This window comes from Melozone crissalis, unplaced genomic scaffold (genome assembly GCF_028551555.1).
Source record: "Melozone crissalis strain CALT ecotype California unplaced genomic scaffold, PUWL_Pcris_2 ptg000018l_1, whole genome shotgun sequence".
Classification (NCBI taxonomy): Eukaryota; Metazoa; Chordata; class Aves; order Passeriformes; family Passerellidae; genus Melozone; species Melozone crissalis.
The window spans coordinates 3,215,263-3,240,300 of record NW_026535796.1 but is presented as its reverse complement, the minus strand read 5'-3'; the positions used below and the strand labels follow the sequence as shown (position 1 = coordinate 3,240,300).

The window sequence follows — 25,038 nt, the reverse complement described above, 5'->3', positions numbered from 1 at the left end:
GAGCAGCCCGATGTGTCCACGGCGCCTTCTCCAGCCGGGCCGTGGGAAGGATGGAGGCTCCCGGAGGTGTCCACGGCACCTTCTCCAGCCGGGCCGTGGGGAGGATGGAGGCTCCCGGAGGAGCTGCAGGAGGCGCAGCAGGGCAGGCGGCCTTGCTCCAGCAGCTGCTCCAGATCCTCCCACGACAGCTGCCACATCTCCGCGTCCCGCGGGAAGGACACCTCGGGCCACAGCGGCGTCACCAGGTCCTGCAGCTCCCGCGCCGCTGTCGCGCAGGGGGTGCAGCAGGGGCCGCAGCCGCAGGGGATGTACAGGGGGCTCTGCGGGGAAGCCGGGCCGTGCGCAGGGGGCTCCTCAGCCCGGGGGGCACCGGGAGCCCCCGGGGCCGCTCGGCAGCACCGCGACGCCCCGGCCCGGCTCCCGAGGCGCTTCCGCGCCTTCCAAATGCGGGCGGCCAGCAGGACGGCCGTACCGGCCACCAGCAGGACGAGCGAGGGGAGCAGGAAACTCATGGCTTCATCCGTGTCCCATCGTGGCCGCACTGGGAGCCAGGGGTGGTGGCACTTGTCCTGTAGAGACACCGTGCTGATGTCACAGTGCTGCGGGGGGGGGACACCTGTGTGACATCACAGCCACGCCTCGCCCCAGCGCTCACCCCTTTTGTGACGTCACGGCCGCAGATCGCCCATCCCGAATCCAAACCCAGCGCCGTGCCAGCTGCTGGGAAGAATATGAAACCTATCCCCATAAACCCAGCACACCAGCTCAGCACAAGGGCTGGGAGCACATCCAGGCCACTTCCATCACCTCCCTCGGGACCCTCGGGGGTGTCGCCAGCAGGTGACCCCCGCCCGGTACGGGGTTGGAAACGGGATGCGCCGCGTTTCCATGCGGAACTAATGTTCCCGCCGCGTTTCCTGGGCGGACGGCGGGCGGGGCATGTTTGAGGACGGACCAATGGCGGCGCCCTTGCGGCACTTCCGGCGTGTCCCGGCGATGTGGCGATGGCGGCTCCCGGGGCTGCTCCGGGCCGGGGGAGGTCAGGGGGGCTCGGCCGCGCTCCGAGGGGCCGCCCGTGCCTTGTAGGGGGTTCAGAGGCCGGGGAGACCTTCCTGGGCGCCTGAGGCTGGTGGGGGGGCTCAGGCGGGACGTGGAAGGGCTGACACCGGGGAGGTACCGAGGGCTTGGTGGCACTCCCGGCTGGGCTGTGGTGGCCTGAGAGCGGGAAGGAGAGGCCCCGCAGGGTCTCCCCTCTCCTCCTGCCCGTGCCCGAGACCTCCCGCTCTGTCCCGCAGGTCCCGGCGGCGTCGCGGTTCCCCGTGCGGGGCTGAAGAAGTGGAGGCTGCCCCCGGATTACAGCGGTGAGGGGGACGGACGGCGGGAGATCCCCGCAAGGGGAGGCGGGGGCACTCCCCGGTGTGTTCCTGGAGATCCCGGGGATGCTGATCCCGGTGTTCCCCGGCAGGGATCACCATCCCCGAGAAGCCGAAGCTGAAGTTCATAGACAAGGTGCCGGCCGTGCCCAAGGTCCGGCGGGAGCCGCGGCGGCTCCGTGACATCCGCGGCCCGTCCCAGGTGGCCACCGACTTCACGGAGGGGCAGTACGGGATCCTGGTGAGCGGGAACAGGCACGGAACGGAGCGGGGGTGCGTTCCAGATGCCGGGATTGCGTGTTGCTGAGCTGTCGCACCGTGTCCCCCCACAGGCTTTGGGCGGGGGGTACCTGCACTGGGGCCACTTCGAGATGATCCGCCTGACCATCGGGCGCAGCATCGACCCCAAATCCATGTTCGCCGTGTGGCGAGTGCCCGCCCCCTACAAGTCGGTGACGAGGAAGAGCCTGGGGCACCGCATGGGCGGCGGGAAGGGCCCCATCGACCGCTTCGTGACGGCGGTGAAGAGCGGCCGGCTGGTGGTGGAGGTGGGCGGGCGCTGCGAGTTCGAGGAGGTGCGGCCCTTCCTCGACCGCGTGGCGCACAAATTGCCCTTCCCGGCCGTGGCCGTCAGCCGGGAGAGCCTCCAGGAGATGCGGCGGGAGGAGGAGCAGAGGAGGCTGGACAACCAAAACCCCTGGACTTTCGAGCGGGTGGTGACCTCCAACATGCTGGGCATGAGGAAGTACCTGAGCCCCTACGACCTGAAGCTCAAGGGACGCTACTGGGGCAAGTTTTTCCTGAAGCACAGAGTGTGAGGAGGGGCTGGATGGGATTCCTTTTGGGATTAAACGTTTCCACAAGAGCCTGGAGTGGGTTTTGGAACTGGGAACGCAGGGGCTGGGGGATAAATGGATCGGGGTTTGAAGCACGAGGCTCTCTATCCTGAAAAGTGAATTTTAAGGCTGGTAGCATCCTGAAGGATCCATGGTTCAGGGTTTGGAGCTGGAAGTGTGGAGCTGTTTGGGGGATAAATGGATCAGGGTTTGAAGCATGAGGCTCTCTATCCTGAAGTGGATTTTAGGGCTGAAAGCATCCTGAGGGACCCATGGATGAGGGTTTGGGGGATGAGGATCTTTATCCCAAGGTGGGGTTTGGAGCTGGGAATGTGGAGCTGGGGGATAAATGGATTGCGGTTTGAACAACATGGCTCTCTAGCCTGAAAAGTGGATTTTAGGGCTGGGAGCATCCTGAAGGACCCATGGATCAGGGTTTGAAGCATGAGGCTCTCTATCCTGAAGTGGAATTTAGGGCTGGGAACATCCTGAGGGACCCACAGATCAGGGTTTGGGGGATGAGGATCTTTATCCCAAGGTGGGATTTGGAGCTGAAGAGGTGGAGTTGTTTGGGAGAAAAATGGATTGGGGTTTGAGGCACTGGGCTTCAAACTCCCAGCCCTAAAATCCACTTCAGGGCTCTCTGTCCTGAAGTGGATTTTAGGGCTGGGAGTATCCTGAGGGACCCATGGATCAGGGTTTGAAGCATGAGGCTCTATCCTGAAGTGGATTTTAGGGCTGGGAACATCCTGAGGGACCCACAGATCAGGGTTTGGGGGATGAGGATCTTTATCCCAAGGTGGGGTTTGGAGCTGGAAGCAGGGAGCTGTTTAGAGGATAAATGGATTGGGGTTTGGAGCACGAGGCTCTCTATCCTGAAGTGGATTTTAGGGCTGGGAACATCCTGAGGCACCCATGGATCAGGGTTTGGGGGATGAGGATCTTTATCCTGAAGTGGATTTTAGGGCTGGGAGCATCCTGAAGGACTCATGGATCAGGGTTTGAAGCACGAGGCTCTCTATCCTGAAGTGGAATTTAGTGCTGGGAGCATCCTGAGGGATCCATGGATCAGGGTTTGGGGGATGAGGGTCTTTATCCCAAGGTGGAGTTTGGAGCTGGAAGCATGGAGCTGGGGGATAAATGGATTGGGGTTTGAAGCACAAGGCTCAATCCTGAAGTGGATTTTAGGGCTGGGAGCATCCTGAGGGACCCATGGATCAGGGTTTGGAGCTGGAAGCATGGAGCTGGGGGATAAATGGATTGGGGTTTGGAGCACGAGGCTCTCTATCCTGAAGTGGAATTTAGGGCTGGGAGCATCCTGGGGGATCCATGGATCAGGGTTTGAAGCATGAGGATCTTTATCCCAAGGTGGGGTTTGGAGGATAAATGGATCAGGGTTTGAAGCATGAGGCTCTATCCTGAAGTGGATTTCAGGGCTGGGAGCATCCTGAGGGACCCACGGATCAGGTCACAGCCAGGAGGCAGAGTGTGGGTGAGCTCTTTATTGAGGAGGAAGGCTCCAGCATGGGTGGCTGCACATCCAAGGAGCTCCAAGCACAGGGAGAGGCTCCTCCGGCCGCCCCGGCAAGGCAGAGCCCTGTGTCCCCCCCCGCGAGGGACACGGCCCCTCCGGCCGCTCCGTGCCACCAGGAGGGGCTGCTTGTCACAGCGGCCACCGACTGTCACCCGAGAGGAGGAGCAGGAGGAGAAGGGGGGTGCTGGGAGGGCAGCAGGGAGTGCAGAGGATGGGCTCCACTCCTCCAGGGACACGTGGGATGTCCTCGGGGATCGGGGCTGGGCCGGGGTCTCTCCCGTGGATCATCCGGGCAGGGGGGCAGGAGGGGGAAAGGCCACCTGTGACAGGGAGGAGGGTGAGATGACACTCAGGAAGGGGACATGGTTCCCAGTGCATCCCCAGGTGAATCCAACCCTGGCGAGGCCCGAACCCATTCCCTGGGATTGGGGGGGTGCCAGGGACCCCCCGTGCCACCCCCAGCCCTGTCCCTGTCACCTGGAGGGCAGCGGGTGGGGGGCTCAGGCGAAGATGCTCCCGATGCTGGATGCCAGGATGATGGCGAGGATGATGCAGCACAACATGATCATGATCTTCTTCTGCTCGGGGACACAGGGAATGTGAGGCAGGGACACGGCTGGGGGGGGGACAGGGACAGGAAACGGGCTGGGGAGGAGGACAGGGGATAAGGATGGGGCTGGGGAGGGGGACAACAAGGATATGGGCTGGGCAGAAGGGAGAAAGGGCAGAGACAGGGCAAAGGACAAGGACAGGGGCTGGGGAGGGTGCAGGGCAGGTGTGAGCTGGTTCTCTGTGGCACAGGGAGGTGACAGTGCCAGCGTGCTCTGGGACAGGTGACCAAACACCGTGACTTACCCAAAAACTTGGGGGGGTGGGGGGGGGACAGTGTGGCCAGGGCCCGGAGCTGGAGGTGTCCCCAGCCCCGCGCCTCCTCCTCGTGTCCTACAGCACCGGGAAGCGGGGCCGGTGCAGCCCCCAGGTCCCCGGGAGCCGAGCCGGAGCCGGGCCGGGCTTTGGGTGCTCCCGCAGCCAGCAGGGAGAGGAGGCGCAGGGCGGGATCGGCGGGATTTTATTACAGCGGGAGTTAAATATCCGTGATAACACATCCTCCCGCCAAACATCAAAGCCAGGAGGGGGCGGGGACAGCTCCGTCTGCCACAGCGCGGTGACAACAATCCACGCTGGTGCCACCAAACCCCGTGTCCTGTCCCCATTCCCGCCCTCATTCCACCGGGATGCCCGCGCGGGTGAGCGTCCGGCTCTCGGATTTGTGTCCTTGTCACCCCTCGCCGCGTCCCCAAGGACGGAATCCTGTCCCCTTCCGTGCGGACATGAGGGGCAGATCCCAGGGAAAGCAGGACGGGCGGGAAAGGCGGCGGTGCTGGAGCCGGCGGCGGGAGCCGGGACACGGAGGGCTGGGAGCAGCAGGTCCGGGAGGAGCAGGGAGAGGAGGGGTCCAGGATCAGAGCCGGGGAGGATCCCGCCGGGAGGTGACACCGCCGGGACGGTCGGGAGCGTCTGGAGGAGGGAAAGGGGAGCTGGAGGAAAGGGAACGGGGACTGCAGCAGGAAGGGGGGAGCGGGGATGGTGGGGAGGAGACAAAATCCAGAGCCTGGAGCAACACGGATCCCCAAAGAACACAGACCCTCAAGCACTGCAGACCCCAAACAGCACAGAGCCCTGAGCACCAGAGATCCCTGAGCATCACAGACACCTGAGCACTGCAGACCCCAAAAAACACAGACCCCAGAGACCCCAAACATTGCAGACCCTCACAGGACACCCCCAGCACCGCAGACCCGAGATCACCAAAGCCAGAAGGCAGCGCCCCCAACCCCAAATCCCAAAGCACTGGAGCCCCCAAAGCAGGAGATGGCACTGGGATCCCCCAGGGCTCTGTGTCCCCGCAGTGGGGGTCCCCTGCCCCCCAACACTTACAGACCCCCGCCCCAGGGGCTATTTCACGTTCAGCCCCACCGAGAGTCCAATGATGAGGGCAACTGTCCCCAGCAAGAGCATGGCCACTGCCACCAAAGCCAGCAGCTTCTGGGGGAACAGGGGCGAGTTGGGGGTGGTGACACCTGTCCCGTGTGGGGGGACACGGGGGCACCGAGGTGCTGCAGAGCCCTGGGGATGGGGCAGGTGGGGCCGAGTCCTCACCAGCTCATCGCACCTGAGGGTGGGAGGGGGCTCAGAGGGGCAGTGGGACAGAGAGGGACAGAGGGACACAGCTCCTCCCATGGAGTCACTGGGGGCAGGTGGGAGTTGTTGGGGTCAGCTGGGGGATAAGAGGGGTGGCTGAGGGGGACAGGAGGTGACTGAGGGAAATAAAGGGGTCTCAGGGCTGCTGGAGGGTATGGGGGATGCTGGGAACACTGGGATGTGAAGGCACAATGAGGGCCAGAGGGGACAACAGTGAGGGTACCTCAGGGATGCTGGGGGCTACAGAGGGGACACTGGGGGCTATGCAGGGGACAAGGGGCTGTCGGTCTGTCTCACCCTCCTGGCCTCACTTTGGTACTTCACAGCCTTTTTGGTGTCAGCCACGGCCCGTTCCACAAATCCCACGGACTGGTCCATGTTGTTCTCTATGCGGTCGATCATGGCTCCCTACGGAGCACCCGGGGGGACACAGAGAGAGGGGGGGACACTGAGAGCACCCCGGGGTGCTGGCACCCACCCACCTGGCACTGGATTGTCTCTGTGCTCTGCTCCACATGCTCGGCTCTGCGTTATCCAGCAGCCCACCCTGGGGGAGAAGGGACAGGTGACACGGTGGGGACACGGTGGGGACACGGTGACGCAGCCCCACAGCACGTGGCAGGCACACACACACAGGTACTCACCCATCCCCGGGGCACACAGCGGTTCCTCGCGTGGCATGGGGGACAGAGAGGGGCTGAGAGAGGGGACAGCACCACCGCAGGCTGGGGGACACTGCTGTGTCCCCTCCAGGCCACCACGGGGTGGTGGGTGGCTCCATGGGAACACGTGCAGTGGTCACACCCCAGCCCATATTGCTCCATGCCTGGACCCCCCTGTGCGGGTCCCTGGGCCACTCCATGGTCCTGTGCAGGTCCCTGTGACCCCCCACTCGGGTCCCTGCTTGTCCCTGGTCACCCTGTGCACAGGTCCCTGTGTGTCCCTGTGACCCTGTGCCCAAATCCCTCATGGCTCACATCCATGTCCCCATACACAACGGGGTCATCCCTGTGACCCCATTCCCAGGTTCCTGCTTGTCCCCATGCTCAGGTCCCTGTTCACACTGCCCACAGGTCCCTGCTCATCTCTGTGCCCCCATACCCAGGTCCCTGCCTGTCCCTGTGACCCCATGCCCAGGTCTTCACTTGTCCCCATGTCCCCACAGCCAGGTCCCTGCCCGTCCCTGTGTCCCCCTGGCCAGGTCCCTGCCTGTCCCTGTGTCCCCACACCCGGGTCACTGTGTATTCCTGTGTCCCTGTGGCCAGGTTGCTGCCTGTCCCTGTGACCCTATGTCCAGGTCTCCGCTTGTCCCCGTGTCCCCACGGCCGGGTTGCTGTGTGTCCCTGTGTCCCCACGGTGAGGTTGCTGCCTGTCTCTGGGTCCCCATGGCCAGGTCCCTGTTCACACTGCCCACAGGCCCCTGTTCATCTCTGTGTCCCCATGGCCAGGTCCCTGCGTGTCCCTGTGTCTCCATACCCAGGTCCCTGCATGTCCCTGTGTCTCCATGGCTGGATCATTGCATGTCCCCATGTCCCAGTGGCCAGGTCCCTGCATGTCCCTGTGTCCCCACGGCCGGGTCCCTGCATGTCCCTGTGTCCCGATGTCCCCACGGCCAGGTCCCTGCATGTCCCTGTGTCCCCACGGCTGGGTCCCTGCATGTCCCCGTGTCCCCATGGCCAGGCCCCTGCATGTCCCCGTACCTGGTTCTCCACCAGCATGGCGATGTCCACGAACATGTCGTGGAGCTCCTTGATGCTGCTCTCCAGGCGCACGATGTCCTTGTGCCGCCCCTCGATCTCGCTCAGCGCCTGCTTCGAGATCTGCGAGTCCATGATCTGCAGGGACAGGGACAGGGACATGTCAATGGGGAGGCCTGGCCCTGGGACAACCCCCCGCGTCCCCTGGTGTCCCCCACGTCAGGGCTCACCCCCGAGGTGAAGATGGAGGGGTTCCCACTCTCCAGCATCTCCTCCAGCTCCTCGTCCGTGGTGTTCTTGCCGGCTGCGGGCACGTGGGGAGAGGTGGGAAATAAGGGGCGGGGTCTGTATGGTCTGGCTCCTCCCACTTGACTAAACTTGGTCAAATGGGAGGGGCCTGTGTGGTTTGGCTCCTCCCACTCTAGGAGGAGGTGGGGTTTGATGCCGGGGTCGCTCACTGATTTCCAGTTGGCGCTGGATCCGGCCCTTGCTCCGCTCCCGGAAATCCACCTGCGCCTCATTGTACTTGGTCATGACATCCACGAACTTGCGGGACAGCACCGAGTGCTGGGGACAGGGACAGGGGCGTGAGGGTGGGGACAGGGACACCCAGGGCATGGTGTGACACTGAGGGACTGGACCTGGTCCTGGGGACGGGGATATGGAACACCCCAGGCATGGCATATCCCCATGGATATGTCTCACAGGGGACAGGAGCAAGGACAGAGGTGTGACACTGCCCAGGGGACAAGATGAGGGGCTGAGGTGGGGATGGGAAGTCACATCAGTGACACTCCGGGCATGGCGTGTTCCTGGTCCCAGCATGGACAGGAAAATGCGCTGGGAGTGGGGACAGTGGCATGAGACCAGGGGACCCTGGATGTGGCATGTCTCAGCACAGGGTGACAGGACAGAGGGTTGGGGACAGGGCAGAGGGACACAAAGGCTGGCATCACTGAGTGCTGTTGGGGACCCCTGGATATGCCCCATCCCCAGCCCGCAGGGGACAGGGTGGGACCTGGGGACACTGGATGGAGCTCACCTGGGACTTGCGTATCCGGAGGTCAGCGGAGGATCGTGCCTCGTCCTGCTCGATGTTCCTCTCCATGCCTGGAGAGAGACAGACCTCAGCCCACCAGGAACCTTTCCCACTGCCAGCCCCCATGGTCCCAGAGTGCCAGGGGGACAGGGACACCCGTGACACGGTGGTGGGGACAGGGCCACTCACTCTTCAGCTTGTTACGGACGCTGTTGGCCATTTTCTTGATGTCTGTCGTCAGCTGCTCCAGGTCATCTTTGGTCTCTGCGGGATCACGGGTGTGAGCCACCGTGGGGATGTCCCCAGGGAGGGTCCCTGTGGCCAGGGGAGGCCGTGGGGACACTGTGACAGCACTCACTCTGCTCTGGGATGGGGGCTGAGAGGATGATGCTGTAGAGCTTCTTGGCTTCCTCCACGTTCTCCGAGATCTTGTCGATGTTCTGCCGGGTCTCCTCAATCTGGGCACACCCGGGAGGATTTTGGGGGGTTAGGAGGCAGCCCTACACCCCCCAGCCCCGCTCCCAGCCCTCCCTCACCTCCGAGAAGAACTCATCCATGAAGGCCGTGTTGTCCACAGCGATCTCCAGCTCCTCCTCATCGTCTGCATCCTGCTTCTGTAGGGACACAGCGCTCAGGGGGGACCCTGTGCCCTGCCAGCACCCCCAGATCACCCCCGGGGGTGACAGGGGCACGGGGGGAGCAGCCATGGGGTTGTGGTGGCACAGGGGGGGACATCTGCAGCGGGGGAGAGCAGGGGGGGCCGAGCCCAGCTCACATCTGGCCACACGTGGCTGGGAATTAAGGGATTGCTGGGCTCGGCCAGAGGGAGGGAACGGGGACAGCGATGGCATGGGGACAGGACAGGGTTTATGTCCCAAACCGTGGCCCCATGGCAGCTCTGGGGCAGTCCTGGGGGGCACGAAGGTGGCTGCTGCCCCTCACCCTGGTGTGGTGCCCAGGCCCCCACCCGTGTGCTCCCAAATCCAGCCCTTCCCAAAACTCAGCCTCAGCCCTTCTGCCTCCCCTCGCCCCCTCAGCTCCACCAGCACCCCGGGGGTGTTGTTGGGGTGTCCTGGAGACGGGGACAGACCCCAGGCTGGGACCCCTCACCCCCCTCCTCCTGCTGCTGGAGTAAAAATAAAATTAATCCCTTCACTCCCCCCGAAGGCTTTATCTACTGGCTCCATAATCCCGGTAAATCCCTGCCAAGCCTCCCTGCCATGCCCAGGGGCCCGGCCCGGAGCTGGGGGCCTGCTGGGACCCCCACGGCCCGTGGGGAGCAGGGGGAGCCCCCCAGGAGTGCCCGGGGGGAAGTGGGGCCCCAGGCGGAGCGGGAAAAGGGAGAAGGAAGCGGCAATGGTGGCGGGAACACGGGGACGTGTGGGGCGCACGGTGGGGAAGTGTGGGGGGCACAGTGGGGTGTGGGCACCCCAAATCCACCACCATCCCCGTGGGATGGACACCCCACACAGGCCAGGGGGTGCGCCCCATAGTGTGGGGGGACAGGACTCGGCTGAGGAGGTCATGTCACCCCAAAACACCCACTGTGCCCCCAAACCTCTCAGGGATGGCACCCCAGCCCCTCCCAGCCGAGACCCCCGTTGGAGGCAGGCTCAGGGTCCCCCACCTGCCATAGGGTCACCACCGTGACACCCCACGCACACCGGGGTGGGGTCTCGGTGCCATCCCCCCGTGGTGTCCCCACCCACCCACCATGGACTGGGGTGTCCCTGAGACCCCAGCCCACCACGGAATGGGGCCTGAGCTCCCCCATCCCCATGACACCCCCAGCATCGTGGGGTGGCATTTCGGTGACATCCACCCCGTGATGTCCCCACCCACCCCAGACCCGGTTTTTGGGGCCCCCTCTCCCCGCGATGCCCCGGCCCACCATGGGGTGGGGTCTCGGGGACCCCCATCCCGGTGCCACCCTTTTCCTGAGGGTCCCCCTGGGGGTGTCCCCTGTGCCCTGCCCCCCCTGGGGTCCCTCACCGCCTTGAGCTGCTCCAGCCGGTCCTTCATGGTGCCCCCGGCGGCTGGGGGGGCGCGGGGGGGTCCCCGTGCTCGCCCAGCGCAGGGATGGGCGGTGTCACCCTCGCTCCTCGCCGCTCGGCCGGGCCTCCTACATCCAGGCGAGGTGCCGGGTGGCCCTGTCCCCTGTGCCTGTGGCCAAGCCCGGGGCTGTCCCTGCGCTAATCCCCAGTGACGGGCGCGGGGAAGGCGCCGAGGGAGGGAGGGACGAGCTGGAGCCGCCCCTTCACCTGGGACACGCGGGGACAGCGGCGCCGCTGCGGGCGGCGACTGGGGGCGGCCCCCGGGCCCCCCGGGAGGTGACGGAGGTGGGCTGGGGTGTGGGTGTGGAGGCCATGAGGAAGCTGGTCCCCCTCGGGGGTCACACGGTGAGGACGTGTCACCCCCTGCCACGTGTGGCTGCCGCGGGAGCATGGCTGGGGACACGGAACACGGCTGGAAACACGGCTGGGGAGAGGGAGCACGGCTGGGGACGCGGCTGGGGACACGGCTGTGGGTGTGGGTCACAGCTGGGGACATGGCTGGGTTCGGGGCACACGGCTTAGGGGGACGGGGCTGTGGATAGGAGTCACATCTGGGGACGCAGCTGTGGATTCGGGACACGGCTGGGGGACGCGGCTGGGCATGAGTCGGCACAGGGGACGGCTTGGGGACATGGCTGCAGTTAGGGGACACAACTGAGGGTCGTGCCTGGGGACAGGAGTCCCGACACGGCTGGGGACAGGGGACACGGGTGGGGGACATGGCTGGGGATGGGACACAGCTGGGGACAGGGCTGGGCGGGCAGTGCTGCGGCTGTGGACGGGGTGGCATTGGCTGTGGACGGGGTGGCATTGGCTGTGGATGGGGTGACACTGGGGGTCACGGCTGCGGGCGGGGCCATACGGGCGTCACCGCTGTGAGCGGGAGAAAAAGGGACGCTGCCCCTTTAAGAAATATACACGGGTGGGCGTGGTCTATATTGGGCGTGGTCTTTGGCGGTCCCGCCCCCACGCGCGCACCGGGCGGGTGGGACACGGGGCGGTGGCGGCGGATGACGTCATGCGGCTGCGCCCGCGGTGGCGCATGCGCGGCGGGGCCCGAGGCCTGGTCGGGCGGCGCGGAGCCTGCGGGCGGGGGGCGCCGGCGCCGCCATGTTCCGGTACCCGGTGAGCAGGGAGGGGCCGGGAGGGGCCGGGGGGGGCCGGGGCGGGCGGGGCCCCGCGGGGCCTGCGGGAGAATCCTGCCGGGACGGCACCGGGGCGGTGTAACGGGGTGGGGGGGGCATAACGGGCTGGGGCGGGGGAAGTGAAATGAGTTGGGGAGGGCGGCCACTGAGGGGGTCTGAGGGGCTGGGAGGGGGCTCCAGGGTGGCACAAGGAGTCTGGGGGACACTGGGGACCTGGAACGGGCTGGGGGAGCGTATAACGGGAGGGGTCACTCTCTAGGTGTGGAGGGTCATTGGGGTGATGTAATGGCTTGGGGGAGTCACTGCATAGGAATAATGGGTTGGGGGGATTCCCAGGGGTGGATAATGGGGCTGGGGGGGGGTATCGCTGTTTGAGGGGATGTATTGTATAGGTATAATGGGTTGGGAGGTCATCAGGGAGGTCCAGTGGGGCTGACCCCGTTCCTGGCTGTCCCAGTCCCTGGAGGATTGCCCGCTGGACGAGGATGAAGATGCCTTCCAGGCCCTGGGGGAGGAGGATGAAGACATCGACCAGTTCAACGATGACACCTTCGGGGCCGGTGCCGTCGGTGAGACCCCGAGTGTCACCCCCAGAGCTCCCTGACCCCGCAGGTGCCCCCTGCCCACGGCCCTCACCATGTGCCCCCTCGCAGATGACGACTGGCAGGAGGCCCACGAGCGGCTGGCGGAGCTGGAGGACAAGGCCGGGTCGAGCCGGGAACCCGACGGTCCCGTTGGCAACGACGGGGACGTCCTGGGCGACCCCGAGGACGCGCTGGCCGAGCGGCTGACGCGCCTCGTCATCGACAGCGAGCTGGAGGACCCGGCCATCATGCAGGCCGTGCACACCAGGGATCCCCCGCAGGTGGGAGCGGGCTGGGGGATCTGGGGGGATGTGGGGATGGATCCCACAGCGCTGTTCTGACTCTCCCTGTGCTCTGCAGCAGCCTGGAGGGCTCAATTCCAGCATCTGGGACAGCTCAGCCGTGCTGCGGCGCATCCGGGGGCCGCTCCTCACTCAGGTAGGGTGCTGGGGGCAGGGGGCTCTTCCCTGCTGGTCCCAAACGCCTGTGGCAGCCAGCTGGGTGGGATAGACTGGTCCTGGGATCGTGGAGTGTCCTGCTTCCCTTCTCTGTGTCTGTGGCTTGTGGGGGACCCTCAGAGCTGTCCCCCCTCAGACCCTGGAGGGCTGGGATGATGGAGTTCGGCTGTTCTGGGATGCCTGGTGATGTCTGAGGGATTTCAGGGCTCCCGGCAGGATTTGGGAATGTTGATGCCTGGAGGCAGAGGATTTTTGTGTTGTTGTGGTTTCATTAAGAGTCATGCTTTGAAGTGCTGCGTGTCCAACCCTCTGCTGGCTCTGCCGGGCTGGGAGGTGACCCAGCATTCCCTCCCCACGCCCTGTTATCCCAGACGGGATGCGCTCGGCAGTCTGGGTGCTCCGGGAGCGCCCAGCCTTGTGTGGAGATCCCAGGGAAGCACAGTGGGGGTGGAGAGCTGACAGGGGGAAGGGGGGACACTGACCCTCATCTGTCCCAGCCTGTGGCTCCACAGGGGTGTCCCTCCCGTTGTCCTGCAGGAGATGCCCGCGGTGTCCGTGCTGGACTATGCCCTGCCCCAGCGGCCTCCGCAGGCTCGGGATGAGGAGCGGGATCCCTCGGAGCGGGCGCTGCCCCGGCGCTCCTCCTCCCCCATCATCGGGAGCCCCCCTGTCCGGGCCATTCCCATCGGCACCCCCCCCAAACAGGCCGCCATCCCCAACTTCAACCAGCAGGTATCTCCTCGCTTCCCAGCTTCCCACTGCTCCCAAGGGTGCGAGCTGCTTCCCAGGGGGAGTGACTGTGCCGCTTGTCTCCCCCCAGATCCTGTGTCCCAAGCCTGTCCACATCCGAGCTACCATGCAGCAGCGTTATCCCGCTCCCTATGGAGAGAGGATGTCCCCCAACCAGCTCTGCAATGTTCCGGTATCCAGCTTTCCCTCCTCCATCTCTTTGGGGATTGATGACCAGCCCTTCCAAAACCTCCCTGTGTTCCTGTGGCTCATCCCCACCCCATGGAGCTTGGCCATCCTGGGGTTTGTCCCATCTGTCAGTCGTGGTCTGTGACTGGGGTCCCTTTTCCCAACTCTTTCCCCAGAATTCCTCCCTCCTGGGCCACCCGTTCCCCCACAGCGTCTCTCCCGTCCTCACACACCTGCAGAGAGCCCAGCTGCTCGGAGGAGCCCAGGTAAAGCTCCTTCCTGTGCTTTATCCCACCTATCTCTCTGCGTGGCTCCGGGACCTGGTGCTCCGTGCCTCTTGCCGGCCATCCCAGATCCTTTTCCTGCCTGGCTGACTCCAGGTGTCCTCTGTGCCCCGCAGGCCGGCCGAATGTCCCCCAGCCAGTTTGCCCGCGTGTCCGGGCTGGTGGGGAGCCCGCTGCCCTCGGTGAACCCCAAGCTGCTGCAGGGCAGAGTTGGGCAGATGATGTCCCCGGCCGGAGGGTTCCGTGCCTTTTTCGGGGCTCCCCCCGCCCCGCCCCCCTCGCAGCTGCCGCACCCTCCGGGCCCCGGATCCCACCTGCAGAACCTGAGGTCGGTGCTGTCCCTGTCCCGGCGTCCCAGCCACTCCCTGCGTCCCTCCCTGACCGTTCCCGCCCTCCCCAGGCCTCAGCCCCAGATGTTCCGGCCGGACACGACCCACCTGCACCCGCAGCACCGGCGGCTCCTGCACCAGCGGCAGCAGCAGAACCGCAAGTGAGTGCGGGCACGGGGCCGGGGCCGCGCGGCACGGGGACGTGTCCTGCTTCCGGGGTCACCTGTCCCCCCTCTCTGTCCCTTCCTGTAGCTCCGGTGTGCTCACGGGTGCCCTTCTTCTCCTGCCAGCCAGCACCGGAGCCTCAACGGCTCCGGGGGGGACCGAGGGGGCCACCGGAGCAACCATCAGGAGCAGATCCGTAAGGATCCCTACGCCAACCTCATGCTGCAGCGGGAGAAGGACTGGGTGTCCAAGATCCAGATGATGCAGCTGCAGAGCACTGATCCCTACCTGGATGATTATTATTATCAGGTACTCGGGGCAGCACCTTCCCCCTGGCCATTGGAGATTGGGTGGGAAGGGAATGTCAATCCAGGAGGAAGTGCAGTGGGTTGTTTTCCTCCCTGGAAGAGGAAGGCGGAGGGACAGGGTGGGATCAGCATCCCTGGGATGAGCCGACTCCTTTTTGGCTGAGATTCCAGGAGTGAGATGTTGGGGTGCACCGGTTTCATAGGTCTGGGAGAACAGGAAAGCAGCTCCTCTCCATTGGAAGTGTGACAGATCCAGGATAAAACCCCTGGAATGAGACGAAGGAGATGCTAAATGGAAAACTCAAGAGAGATCCTTGTCAGGGAAAGGCTGACTCTGGTCTGACTGGGAATGGTGATGGGGAACCCTGTGGGAGTCCAAGCAGTGCAGTGGAGAAGGTGGATAGGGAGGGATTGCTCCTGCTTTTTTCCATTTCAGGAATAGGGAATGTCAGACAGTGCTGGGAAAAGTCAGACTTGGAGCAGACGGAGCAAGGTGAACTGTTTGAGGATCCCCAGGGAGAGAAGGAAATGTCTGGGATGGACATTGGGAGACTGAATGGGGTGGGAGAGCTCTGGCGCCTCTCCTGAGCCGGCAGAGTTTTTTTGGGATCTGTGGGTGAGCTGGTCCCAGTAGAGAAGAGGAACTGGTGCAGGATGTGAGTCAGCAAAGCTCTGCCATTGCAAAACGGGGTGGATGGGGTGGGGAGGTCCTGGCATGGTGCCAGTGGAGCAAGGCAGGCTAACTGGGATGTGCTGGAAAGGACTGGGAACCTCACAAGGAGAATGGATTTGTCATTGTCGTGAGAGAGGGCTGAGGAGGAGCCTTGACCTCTGTCATCCTGAGGGATGGGAGAGGAGGAGGGACTCAGCTGTGGCTTAAATGATGATGTTGAGAAGATGATGGAGCTGAGGACAGGGAGATTGCCAATGGTTTTTTGGGAGAAGGCACTCAACATTTCCTCTCCCTGCCTCAGAATTACTTCCAGAAGCTGGAGAAGTTGGCAGCAGCCGAGGAAGTGCACGGTGACGGCCCCAAGAAGGAGCGCACTAAACTCATCACCCCTCAGGTGGCCAAGCTGGAGCACACCTACAAGCCAGGTAAAGCCCTCCAGCAGCCCCAGGGCTCCTTTTACCCAGGGATTGAGGGAACTCATCCCTTGGCTTCCTTGCTCTCTCCTTCCTGCAGTGCAGTTTGAGGGCTCGCTGGGAAAGCTCACCGTCTCCAGTGTCAACAACCCCCGGAAGATGATCGACGCCGTGGTGACGTCCCGCAGCGAGGATGATGTGAGTTCCTCCTGGCCTTCCTCCCTTCCAACAGCCCTGTGGCTGCTTCCCACAGCCCTGATTCCCTCTTCTATCCCTGTCAGGAGACGAAGGAGAAGCAGGTTCGGGATAAGAGGCGACAGACGCTCGTCACCATTGAGAAGGTGAGTTTAAGGGGGATCGTCCCGACTCTCAGAGGTCCATGGTGGGATCAAAAGTGGGCCAGCCCCACCCATTCCATGGTTCCTTGAGTGATCCATGCTTCCTGCAGACGTACAGCCTCCTCCTGGACGTGGAGGACTACGAGCGCCGCTACCTCCTGAGCCTGGAAGGGGAGCGGCCAGCCCTGATGGAGGAGAGGAAGCAGAAGATCTGTGACATGTACGACAATCTGAGGGGGAAGGCACCTGGGCAGGACAGGTGAGCGGGATTTGGGAGCTCCAGCACTCTGGGATCACTGAAACCAGTTTTCCATGGATCTGTTTGGCTCTGCAGGAGGATGAAGTAACCTTTTTTAGCCATTTTGCCCTCACTGTGGTTACAAAGTTACAACTTCCATCCTCTCCCTCTGGCGGAGTTGAGGATTAGGGATATCTTTCCCATGTAGTTTTTCCCACCTCAGAGATGTTTTTTCAGGCATGGGTGTGTTTTCCACCTGGTGCTGGGGCAGATCCAGCCATGGGATAGCCCTGGGATGCTCCCAGGTGAGGGTTGACACCTTTCTCCCTCCCTCTCTGCTCAGGCCGAGCGATGACCACTTCATGCAGATCATGTGCATCCGGAAAGGAAAGCGCCTGGTGGCCCGGATCCTGCCCTTCCTGGCTCCAGAGCAAGCGGCCGACGTGCTCATGGCCACGGCCAGGAACCTGCCCTTCCTCATCAAGAAGGATGCTCAGGATGAGGTGAGCTTCCAGAGGCTGGGAGGGCTCTGTGTGTCTTCAGGGTGGCATTCCTGCCTTTCCTAGGAGGGTGCCAGAGGTTTGGAGAGAGAAGCTGTTTGCAATTCCAGCCAGGCACAGGGAAAGGTGAGCAGCTCCCAATTGTGTTCCTTTCTCCACAGGTGCTTCCCTGCCTCTTGAGGCCCTTTTCCCACGTCCTCTACCACCTTCCCTTGGGAACAGTCACCAGCCTTGTGCAGCAGCTCACCAACCTACCTCAGAGCGCCGCCGCTCCCACCAACCTGCACCTCACTGCTGTGCTCCAAAACAAGGTGCTCCTCATTCCCGCCCCTTCCCAGCCTTGGGAATTGCTCCAGCAGCCTCTCAGCACTGGGGTGTTCTCCTTGGTAGTTAATGAGGGTGTCTGGCGCATTAATTAACGGTCTGGGGTGGCCCCGGGCTCTGCTTCAGCCTGGCAGCAGCTTCTGGGTCTGTCCTGCTGTGCTCCATGCTCCAGTCCTGGAATTTGGGGTGGGAATGTTGCTCCAGTAAATCCCTCCTGGGCTGGGAGTGCTCTGTGGTCCTTTCTTCCTCCTCCTGCAAAGGCAGGCAGGGATCTTCCTGCTAATGCCAGAAGGGTTGGGAAGCGTTGGGGATTCCCTGGTTCTCTCAAGGAATGCTTGGAGGTGACAGATCCCCTCCCTGTCCCCACAGTTTGGTCTGTCCCTGCTGTACCTGGTCTTGAGCCGAGGGGAGGAATTGCAGAGCTCGGACACAAACACAGAGCTGATGCAGGACAACCAATGGTAACTCCCTGTCCCGGGCTGGGATGCTCCTGCCTGGACTGTCACCACATTCCCAAGCCCCTTGGGGTGGCAAAGGCACCCTCCATGCTCCTGGAGCCCCCACACCTCTCACTGCTCCCTCCTCCCTCCCGTTTTCCCGGCAGGACGGAGCTGATGCTGATGGCGACCCGGGAGCTGCTGCGGATCCCTCAGGGAGCCTTGGCAAAGCCCGTGTCCATCCCCTCCAACCTGATCTCCCTCTTCTCTCGCTACGTTGACCAGCAGAAGCTGAACCTGCTGGAGACGAAATTGCAGTGAGTGCCAGCCTTCTATTCCATGGGAATGTGGCCCTGTGCCACCAGGGGACTGGGAGAAGGGGGAAACCTGAGGTGGGGGTGCAGCTGGAGAGGGATTGGAGTGGGGAGGAGCAGCTTGGGGAGAAGGGAATTGCTGCCTCCCTCTGATCCCACCACTCATGTTCCCTGCTTCCAGCTTAGTGCAGGGGATCCGGTAGATCTCCGTGGCTCCTCGCCACCACTGGAATGTTCCAGAGGAAGGATGGAAGGAAGGAAGGATGGAGGGCACACGGTTCACCCCACACCTCCCCCGACGCCTGGCCTGGCACATGGGGCGCATCCGCCTCCCAATCCCTGGATCAGCAGGAAGAGGGGGATGTTTGGCTGCTCCCCCCTTTCCCACAAAGTGCTGCCTTTCCCTGCTGCTCCCAATTTCCCCACGACTCCCTCTGCACCCCCAGAAACTGCTGCTTCCCCCCAAACACACACACACACCCCCACACCCACACACACTACTGAGGATCCCGGGGAGCGGGGAGCCCCTCGCTCCACATCCACGGCCAGGGGTTCTCCGCTCATTCCCTGCTCCTTCTGCAGCCCTTCCCACAAGCACTGAGCTCTGCTTCCTGCCCTTTCCCACACTTCACACACTTATTTCGCACACTCGCCTCGTCTTCCCAAAATTCGGCTCCTTCCCTCCCCCCGGGATCAGCCCAGCAGCTCCGGGGTGGGGGGCACAGCCGGGTCTCTGTCCCCTCCGGATCAGATCCGGGTGGCTTCAGCTGTGCTGCTCCTCGGGAAGGTGGTGGTGGTGGTTGGGGGATAAATTTAAATTTTTTTTTTTTTTTTTTTTTTTTTTTTTTTTTTGCTTTTAAAAAGAAAAAAAAAAAAACCAAGAGATTTGCACATGTAGGGATTTTACACCCCAGAATTCCTCCTGGCGTTAACCAGCCCCTTCCTGTGCTCCCAGCCCTTTCCCTGTCCTTTTTCTCTGACAGATCAAGTGGAAAGTTCATTTATGATTTTTATTTTATTTTATTGCTTTTTTCCCTGCTTTTTTGTTTGGTTTTTTTTCTTTTTTTTTTTTTTTTTTTGGTTTTTCCCCCTCTTTTTTGCTTTTTTTCTTATTTCATTTGCTTGCAGTAATTTTTTTGTTTGTTTTTTCTTTCCTTCCCCATCCCTCCCAGTTTTCGGTTCTGGTTAATGAGAATAAAGTTTCTAAATTTACATTTTTATAGGGTATTGTAAATAAAGATGAATTGTATACGGCTGCCAGCCTGGCCTCTCCTTCTCTGGGCCCTGCCACCCCCTGCGCGACCCAGCCGTGTCCCCGCGGTGTCCCCGCTCTGTCCCCTGGCTGGTCTTGAACCCTCGAACCCCAGGAGTTCCTCCGTGGGCAGCGGGCAGGGGGCGTGGTTACGACTCAGCCAATGGCAACGCGCCTGGTGCGAAGCCCCGCCCCTCCGCCAATCACTGGCGTGTGACTCACCTCTCGGCGTCAGCACGCGCGGCGCGCCGCTCTCACCTCCCATTGGCTCCCTACCTGATTGACGGCCGAGGGGTCCGCTCTCGACCAATCGCAGCTCGCGAACCGCCCCGCCGGCGCCCGGGCCGCCAATGGGGCCCGGACGTGGGCGGGGCGAGTGACGGCAACGCGGCGGGGCGGTGGCGGCGGCGGCGGCGATGGCGGAGCTGCGTGCGGCGGGCGCGGGGCCCGGCCCGGCCGCGCCCCCCGGGCCCGCGGCGCTGCCCGCGGCCCCCGGCGCGCCCCCGGCCCTGCCCTCACCGGCGGCGAGCGTCGGGGCGGCGCCCGCACCGACGGCGGCGCCGGCGGCACCGACAGCGTCGGCGGGCGGCGGAGCCGGCGCGGGCGGCGGCGGGGCCGGTCCCGGCTCGGCCCGCGAGGGTTGGCTCTTCAAATGGACCAACTACATCAAGGGATACCAGCGCCGCTGGTTCGTGCTTAGCAATGGGCTGCTCAGCTACTACCGGTACGCACCGGGAGCCGCCCCGCCGCCCCCCGGGCCCCCCGTGACCTTGGCGCCGGGCTGAGCCCCCGCGACGGGAGGGAAGCGGGTGTGGGCCCCCCGCACCGAGCGGGGCAGCGCTCCGTGCCCCGGTGCCAGCTGGGAAGGAGGGCGGCTGTCACCTCCCTGTCCCCACGGTTGTCACCTCCGTGACACCGGGGCTGCTCTTGCCGGGGGAGGGGGTCTTTAGCCCACTCCCGGCCGCCGGTCCGTGCCAGCAGGAGCGGGGGGCGGTTGTCACATCCCTGTCCCCGTGGTTGTCACCTGTCTGTCCCCGGGATTGTCACATCCCTGTCCCCGTGGGTATTTGGGGGCGGAGGGCTGCAGCCCCTCAGCCTCCCGCAGCTCCCGGTCCCGCTGTCCCTCCCAGCCGCTCTTCCCGGTGGCCTCGTGTGTTTTCACCCGCGGGACACCTGAGCCGGGCCGGGGGGGCCTTGTCCCTCCATTATTGATGGGGAACCGGAGCCTCGGGCAGCTGCCGGCTCCGGTTACACCGCGGCCAACGCGGGGGCGCCGGGCCGGGGGTGTCCCGGCTGGATGTCACCTCTGTCACCCGGTGACGTGGAAGGGGAGTGCCAGCCTGGCGCGGCCTCGCTGGGACTTCACCCTCGTCCCAGCCCGTGCCAGGATCCGGGAAGCGCCGGATCCCTGAGGCTCCAGGATCCCCGAGGCCACTCCTGGGCGCTGTGGATTTGTCCCCCCAAAGCGACATCCCCAGGCTTGGCCCCGCTCCGGCGCCAGCACACCCTCCCTATTAATAGCCCTGGCTGCCGGGCTGGGAATGCCGGGCTGGGAATGCCGAGCCCCCTGCACAACCCCCAGGGCTCATCCCGGGGATCCCGGGCCTGTCCTTCCCTCAGCATGGCCTCATCCCAGGGATCCCAGCCTTGTTCTTCCCTCAGCACAGCCTTGTCCTGGGGATCCCAGCCCTGTCCTTCCCTCACTGTGGTGTCATCCCAGGGATCCCAGCCTTGTTCTTCCCTCAGCACAGCCTTGTCCTGGGGATCCCAGCCCTGTCCTTCCCTCAGCACAGCCTCATCCCAGCGATCCCAGCCCTGTCCTTCTCTCACTGGGGCCTCATCCCGGGGATCCCAGCCTTGTTCTTCCCTCAGCACAGCCTTGTCCTGGGGATCCCAGCCCTGTCCTTCCCTCATGCAGCCTCATCCCGGGGATCCCAGCCCTGTCCTTCCCTCAGCACAGCTTTGTCCTGGGGATCTCAGCCCCATCATTCCCTCATTGTGTCCTTCCCCTGCAGATCCAAGGCGGAGATGGGCCACACGTGCCGCGGCACCATCAACCTGGCCACGGCCAACATCAGCGTGGAGGATTCCTGCAATTTCATCATCTCCAACGGCGGAGCCCAGACCTACCACCTCAAGGCCAGCTCCGAGGTGGAGCGGCAGCGCTGGGTCACCGCCCTCGAACTCGCCAAGGCCAAGGCTGTCAAGATGCTGGAGGAGTCAGGTATGGATTTCCTGGATCCATGGCGGGGTCAGGGCGCACTCAGGGTGAAATCTCAGTGCCTGACAGTGCCCAGAGCAGGGTCAGTGTCCTCAGAGTGGGATCCCAGTGCCAGCTTCCCAGAGCCCCACAGGTGGCAAGAATCTCAGGGCAGGATCCCAGTGCTTGGAAGACTCGGGGCAGGATATTAGTGTTCCACAGCATCCCAGTGTTCCCAGGACAGAATCCCAGTGCCTCACAGGACTGAGGGCAGGATCCCAATGCCCAGAGAGAAGGATCCAAGCCCCACAGGGCACAGGATCACAGTGACCCCAGGACAAGATCACAGGGCAGGATCACCCAGCAGTATCAATGCCCTTAGGGCAGCCTTTGAGTTTCTCACAAACTCAGTGCCCCCAGGGCAGGTTCCCAGGGTCCCACAGGACCTAGGGCAGGATCCCAGGGCCCTGGGCAGCATCCCAGCATCTCCAGCAAGAAGGTTTGGAAGGGGATGGCCATGTCCATGCATATGTGACCCAAACCGCCCGGCATGCACAGAGATGGACCATCAGACCTCAGGGCTTTGGGGATCCCCTGTGCCCTTCCTGGCAGCCCCACCACCAGCTCCTGGTGTGACATGACAATCCCGTTTTCCTGGTCCCTTCCCGCCTGCAGATGACTCCGGCGACGAGTCGGTGTCGCAGACGGACAAGACGGAGCTGCAGAACACCCTGAAGATTTTATCCAGCAAGGTGGAGGACCTGAGCACCTGCAACGACCTGATCGCCAAGCACGGCACGGCCCTGCAGCGCTCCCTCAGCGAGCTCGAGGCCCTGCGGCTCCCCCCGGAGAGCACGGACAAGATCAAGCAGGTCAACGAGCGGGCCACGCTCTTCCGCATCACCTCCAACGCCATGATCAACGTGAGTCCCCATCCTAGGGATCCCAGAGTGGGAAAACTCCCCATTTCCATGCTGAGCACGGTTTCCCCGCAGGCCTGCCGGGATTTCATGCTCCTCGCACAAACGCACGGGAAGAAGTGGCAGAAGTCGCTGCAGCAGGAGCGGGACCAGCGGATCCGGCTGGAGGAGACGCTGGAGCAGCTGGCCAAGCAGCACAACCACCTGGAAAGGGCTTTCCGGGGGGCCACGGTGCTCCCCGCCAGCACGCCCGGCACTGCAGGCTCTGGAAAAGGTGGGGAGGGACAAGTGATGTGCCCAAGTGTCTCCCAGATGATTCCCGGGATTTCCCGAGCTAGGCTCAGCTTCTCTCACTGTGCTGATCCCAAGGGATTTGTCTGTCCCAGCTCATCTGTGTGGCCAAGTGATTCTGGCATCCCCAGCAGGGTCCAAACTGGCTCCTCTGAGCCTTATCTGACACCCCTCAAGGCTGGGGTGGGGATGATGGTGACAGGGGAGCCTTCAGCAAGAAACTGGGAATGATGTTCCTTCCTCACCAGCCCCGTCCCCTTTCCCAGATCTGTGCTGCCCTGCCAAAGGCGACCTGAGTGACGAGGACGACGACAACAACGAGTTCTTTGATGCCCCTGAGATCTTCCCCATGCCCGATGTCATGGGCCACAAGTGAGTTCTGGGGGAAAGGGGAATCCCCTCGCTGCTCTGCCCTGCTCGGAAATGCTCACCCCCTTTCCCCCTTCCCAGGAGAACTGGGAGCAACATCAGCGGCACCAGCAGTGACATCAGCCTGGATGAGCAGGTGGGATGGGGTTTTATGGCTTGGGGCTGCCCAAATTCCCATGGAAGGGTTTTGTGGGGTCACAGGGATATAACAGCCTTTGCCTCCCGTCTCCCTAGTACAAGCACCAGGTTGAGGACACCAAGAAGGAAAAGAGAACCCGCATTCCGTACAAACCCAACTACAGCCTCAACCTCTGGAGCATCATGAAGAACTGCATCGGGAAGGAGCTGTCCAAGATTCCCATGCCAGTGAGCGCAGATGCAGCGGGTGGGTGGGCACAGGGCACCCCAGAACCCCCTTTTTTTGACCCATTTCCTCCTCCAGGTGAATTTCAACGAGCCGCTGTCCATGCTGCAGCGGCTGACGGAGGACCTGGAGTACCACGAGCTGCTGGATCGGGCGGCGCGGTGCGAGAGCTCCCTGGAGCAGCTGTGCTATGTGGCCGCTTTCACCGTCTCCTCCTACTCCACCACCGTCTTCCGCACCAGCAAACCTTTCAACCCGCTCCTGGGGGAGACCTTCGAGCTGGATCGCCTGGAGGAGAACGGATACCGCTCCCTCTGCGAGCAGGTGGGGCCGGCTCCTCTCCTCTCCTTTCCCGGGCTGTTGGGGTGGCCGGCACTGAGCTGTCCCCAATCAATCCCATGTCCAGGTGAGCCACCACCCGCCGGCCGCCGCCCACCACGCCGACTCCAAGAACGGCTGGACGCTGCGCCAGGAGATCAAAATCACCAGCAAATTCCGAGGGAAATACCTCTCCATCATGCCTCTGGGTGAGCACCCCAGGAGGGTGTGGGATTTTTGGGACCACCTGAGGTTCCAGGTGTGGTTCCCAGCACGATCTCCGTCCCTCAGGCACCATCCACTGCGTCTTCCACTCCTCCGGCAACCACTACACGTGGAAAAAGGTGACGACCACCGTGCACAACATCATCGTGGGGAAGCTCTGGATAGACCAGGTGGGAAGTTGTGGATGGGAGGTGTAGGGAAGCATGGATCCCCGAGGAATGGGCATGGGTGGGTCTGACTCTCCTCTCCTCTCCACAGTCAGGTGAGATCGAGATCGTCAACCACAAGACAGGGGACAAGTGCATCCTCAAGTTTGTCCCTTACAGCTACTTCTCCCGGGATGTGGCGAGGAAGGTAGGGACGCGGAGCCATGGGAGATTTAGAGCTGATCATGACTCCGGTATGTCCTGATCCAGGCTGTCCCCTCTCCTGCCAGGTGACCGGGGAGGTGATGGACCCCTCGGGAAAGGTGCATTTTGCCCTGCTGGGCACATGGGACGAGAAGATGGATTGCTACAAGGTCCAGCTGGGAACAGGGGAGAACGGAGCCGAGGCGCGGCCACGAGCCCACGAGGCCGAGGACAGCCGGGTGCTGCTGTGGAAGCGGAACCCGCTGCCGTGAGTGGGGAGAACGGGGACGAGGCATCCCGGGGAGCCGGGCTGCGGGGCTGGCGCTGAGCCCCGTTCCTTGCCGTGCCGTAGGAAGTACGCAGAGAACATGTACTACTTCTCGGAGCTGGCGCTGACCCTGAACGCACCAGAGAGCGGGACAGCCCCCACGGACAGCCGGTGGCGCCCGGACCAGCGGCTCATGGAGAACGGCCGGTGGGACGAGGCCAACGCCGAGAAGCAGCGGCTGGAGGAGAAGCAGCGGCTCTCCCGCAAGCGCCGCGAGGCCGAGGCCGCCCGCGCCACCGAGGACGGTAAGGCACGGCT

General features: G+C 63.3%; 4 protein-coding genes across 6 annotated transcripts; 3 read left to right on the top strand and 1 right to left on the bottom strand.

Moving 5' to 3' along the window:
• Window positions 1-966: 966 nt before the first annotated feature.
• Window positions 967-2,238, top strand: MRPL16 (mitochondrial ribosomal protein L16). The gene is made up of 4 exons (XM_054275609.1): window positions 967-1,039; window positions 1,296-1,361; window positions 1,466-1,614; window positions 1,706-2,238. Exons 1-4 carry the CDS (start codon window positions 997-999, stop codon window positions 2,189-2,191), a joined length of 744 nt encoding a protein of 247 aa, XP_054131584.1. The 5' UTR covers window positions 967-996; the 3' UTR covers window positions 2,192-2,238.
• A 2,935-nt stretch (window positions 2,239-5,173) lies between these two features.
• STX3 (syntaxin 3) lies at window positions 5,174-10,822 on the bottom strand. Its single transcript, XM_054275608.1, has 11 exons — window positions 10,674-10,822; window positions 9,218-9,295; window positions 9,040-9,139; window positions 8,871-8,945; window positions 8,685-8,752; window positions 8,101-8,209; window positions 7,873-7,946; window positions 7,646-7,780; window positions 6,243-6,353; window positions 5,682-5,789; window positions 5,174-5,261 (listed from the first exon to the last, which is right to left on the bottom strand). Exons 1-10 carry the CDS (start codon window positions 10,701-10,703, stop codon window positions 5,700-5,702), a joined length of 870 nt encoding a protein of 289 aa, XP_054131583.1. The 5' UTR covers window positions 10,704-10,822; the 3' UTR covers window positions 5,174-5,261; window positions 5,682-5,699.
• Window positions 10,823-11,809: 987 nt separating this feature from the next.
• Window positions 11,810-19,423, top strand: PATL1 (PAT1 homolog 1, processing body mRNA decay factor). Of its 3 annotated transcripts, none has more exons than XM_054275990.1 (19): window positions 11,810-11,860; window positions 12,338-12,449; window positions 12,534-12,745; window positions 12,828-12,902; window positions 13,460-13,654; window positions 13,743-13,844; window positions 14,017-14,106; window positions 14,241-14,452; window positions 14,525-14,614; window positions 14,744-14,927; window positions 15,901-16,024; window positions 16,113-16,210; window positions 16,294-16,353; window positions 16,461-16,609; window positions 16,932-17,091; window positions 17,250-17,399; window positions 17,782-17,873; window positions 18,017-18,166; window positions 18,345-19,423. In XM_054275990.1, the coding sequence occupies exons 1-19, from the start codon at window positions 11,846-11,848 to the stop codon at window positions 18,364-18,366; spliced, it is 2,292 nt and encodes a 763-aa protein (XP_054131965.1). In that variant the 5' UTR covers window positions 11,810-11,845; the 3' UTR covers window positions 18,367-19,423. The 3 variants fall into 3 exon arrangements, with proteins under 3 accessions (XP_054131965.1, XP_054131964.1, XP_054131966.1); XM_054275989.1 differs by having other exon boundaries at window positions 12,825-12,902; XM_054275991.1 differs by lacking the exon at window positions 18,345-19,423 and having other exon boundaries at window positions 12,825-12,902; window positions 18,017-18,170.
• Window positions 19,424-20,055: 632 nt separating this feature from the next.
• OSBP (oxysterol binding protein) lies at window positions 20,056-24,724 on the top strand. Its single transcript, XM_054275992.1, has 12 exons — window positions 20,056-20,139; window positions 21,431-21,639; window positions 22,291-22,538; window positions 22,611-22,809; window positions 23,093-23,198; window positions 23,277-23,331; window positions 23,430-23,561; window positions 23,638-23,883; window positions 23,966-24,086; window positions 24,169-24,272; window positions 24,361-24,456; window positions 24,539-24,724. The coding sequence occupies exons 2-12, from the start codon at window positions 21,444-21,446 to the stop codon at window positions 24,722-24,724; spliced, it is 1,689 nt and encodes a 562-aa protein (XP_054131967.1). The 5' UTR covers window positions 20,056-20,139; window positions 21,431-21,443.
• The last annotated feature ends 314 nt before the right edge of the window (window positions 24,725-25,038 follow it).